Here is a 1,302-nt window from a genome sequence, read left to right as displayed (position 1 = left end):
CGTGGCGGCTTAGTTTGCCTTCGCCCAGCCTTGGTAGAGGTAAGTCTTCTCTAGTGGTTTGGCTGCCTTGCTTTTCTGGTTTTCGGGTTGAACCCCAATTTCTGTCTCTGGATTTTTATTATTTGTGTACATTTGTTTATTTATGGCTTCATTTTCTTATTTAAAGATTAAAAAATTAGCCGGGGAGCCCCAGCCTCAGCGTGTCTCAGTCCGCTGCCATCCCTTCTGTCCCAGCCGTGTCTGCTCCTTGTCCCACGGAAGTCCAGCTTCCACCATGCCGGACAACGCGGATAGCAAGAGCCTCAAATACGTGCTCTTTGGATTTAACTTCATGTTCTGGCTGGGCGGATTTGCGATATTTGCCTTTGGACTATGGCTCCGATTAGACTCTCAACTCTCAAACCGACAGGAAGACTCTAATCCCAGTTTCTACACGGGAGTGTACTTCCTGATTGGAGTTGGGGCCCTCTTTATGCTGGGGGGTTTCCTGGGCTGCTGCAGAGCTGAGCGAAAATCCCGGTGCATGCTGAGATTGTTCTTCGGATTTCTCCTGGTGATATTCGCCATCGAGATAGCTGCAGCCTTCTGGGGCTATACCCATAAGGATGAGGTGATTAAGGAAGTCCAGGAATTTTACAACAACACTTACCAAAAGCTGAAGAGCATGGATGGGCCCCAGCGGGAGACACTGAAAGCCTTCCACGCGGCGTTGAACTGCTGTGGCCTAGCAGAAGGCAAGGAACAGTTTATCTCGGACATCTGCCCCCAAAAGCAAGTTCTTGATACCTTCCAGGTTAAGTCCTGCCCAGAAGCCATCAGTGATGTCTTCAACAGCAAGTTCTACATCATTGAAGCAGTGGACATTGGCATGGCCGTACTGATGATCTTCGGTGCAATTTTCAGCGTGGTCCTGTGCTGCGTCATCCAGGAGCCGAGAAGTGATCCAGAGTCAGCCCGACCCAGAGCGGGAGCATCGGCCCCGAGGACTAATGGGGCTGTTTGAATTTTTTAAATACTAATATAAGTATTTAAAAGACCTGGATAAATCCAGACAACCCCCCCCCCCCAGCAGGAAAAAATAGAGCCAAAAATCTAAGCAGGGAGAGAAGAATCAGAAATCTGGGACTAGTCAGTTCAGTAACTCTGTTTCGGGAACTAGCTGAAGATAAAGTTAGATTGTAATCTTGAGAATAATCAAACAGGGAGTTGCCCCCTTGTGATCATCAGTGGTATTTTCGAAATTTTCTCTGATTCCCTCCCTACCCCCTTTGGATTACTGGGCTGTGGTTTCTTCCCTTAAAA

General features: G+C 48.2%; 1 protein-coding gene across 1 annotated transcript; it reads left to right on the top strand.

Annotated features, from left to right (window-relative positions):
- Positions 1-257: 257 nt before the first annotated feature.
- Positions 258-1,003, top strand: LOC121442953 (CD9 antigen-like). Its single transcript, XM_041644599.1, has one exon. The coding sequence runs from the start codon at positions 275-277 to the stop codon at positions 1,001-1,003; it is 729 nt and encodes a 242-aa protein (XP_041500533.1). The 5' UTR covers positions 258-274.
- The last annotated feature ends 299 nt before the right edge of the window (positions 1,004-1,302 follow it).

This window comes from Microtus oregoni, unplaced genomic scaffold (genome assembly GCF_018167655.1).
Source record: "Microtus oregoni isolate MIOR12 unplaced genomic scaffold, Mior012 000098F_ref0000018, whole genome shotgun sequence".
Classification (NCBI taxonomy): Eukaryota; Metazoa; Chordata; class Mammalia; order Rodentia; family Cricetidae; genus Microtus; species Microtus oregoni.
This window is presented reverse-complemented; position numbering and strand designations above follow the sequence as displayed.

What these genes read in the sequence shown, in the direction of transcription:
- LOC121442953 (XM_041644599.1), top strand. Translation starts at nt 275, where the DNA reads ATGCCGGACAACGCGGATAGCAAGAGCCTCAAATACGTGCTCTTTGGA.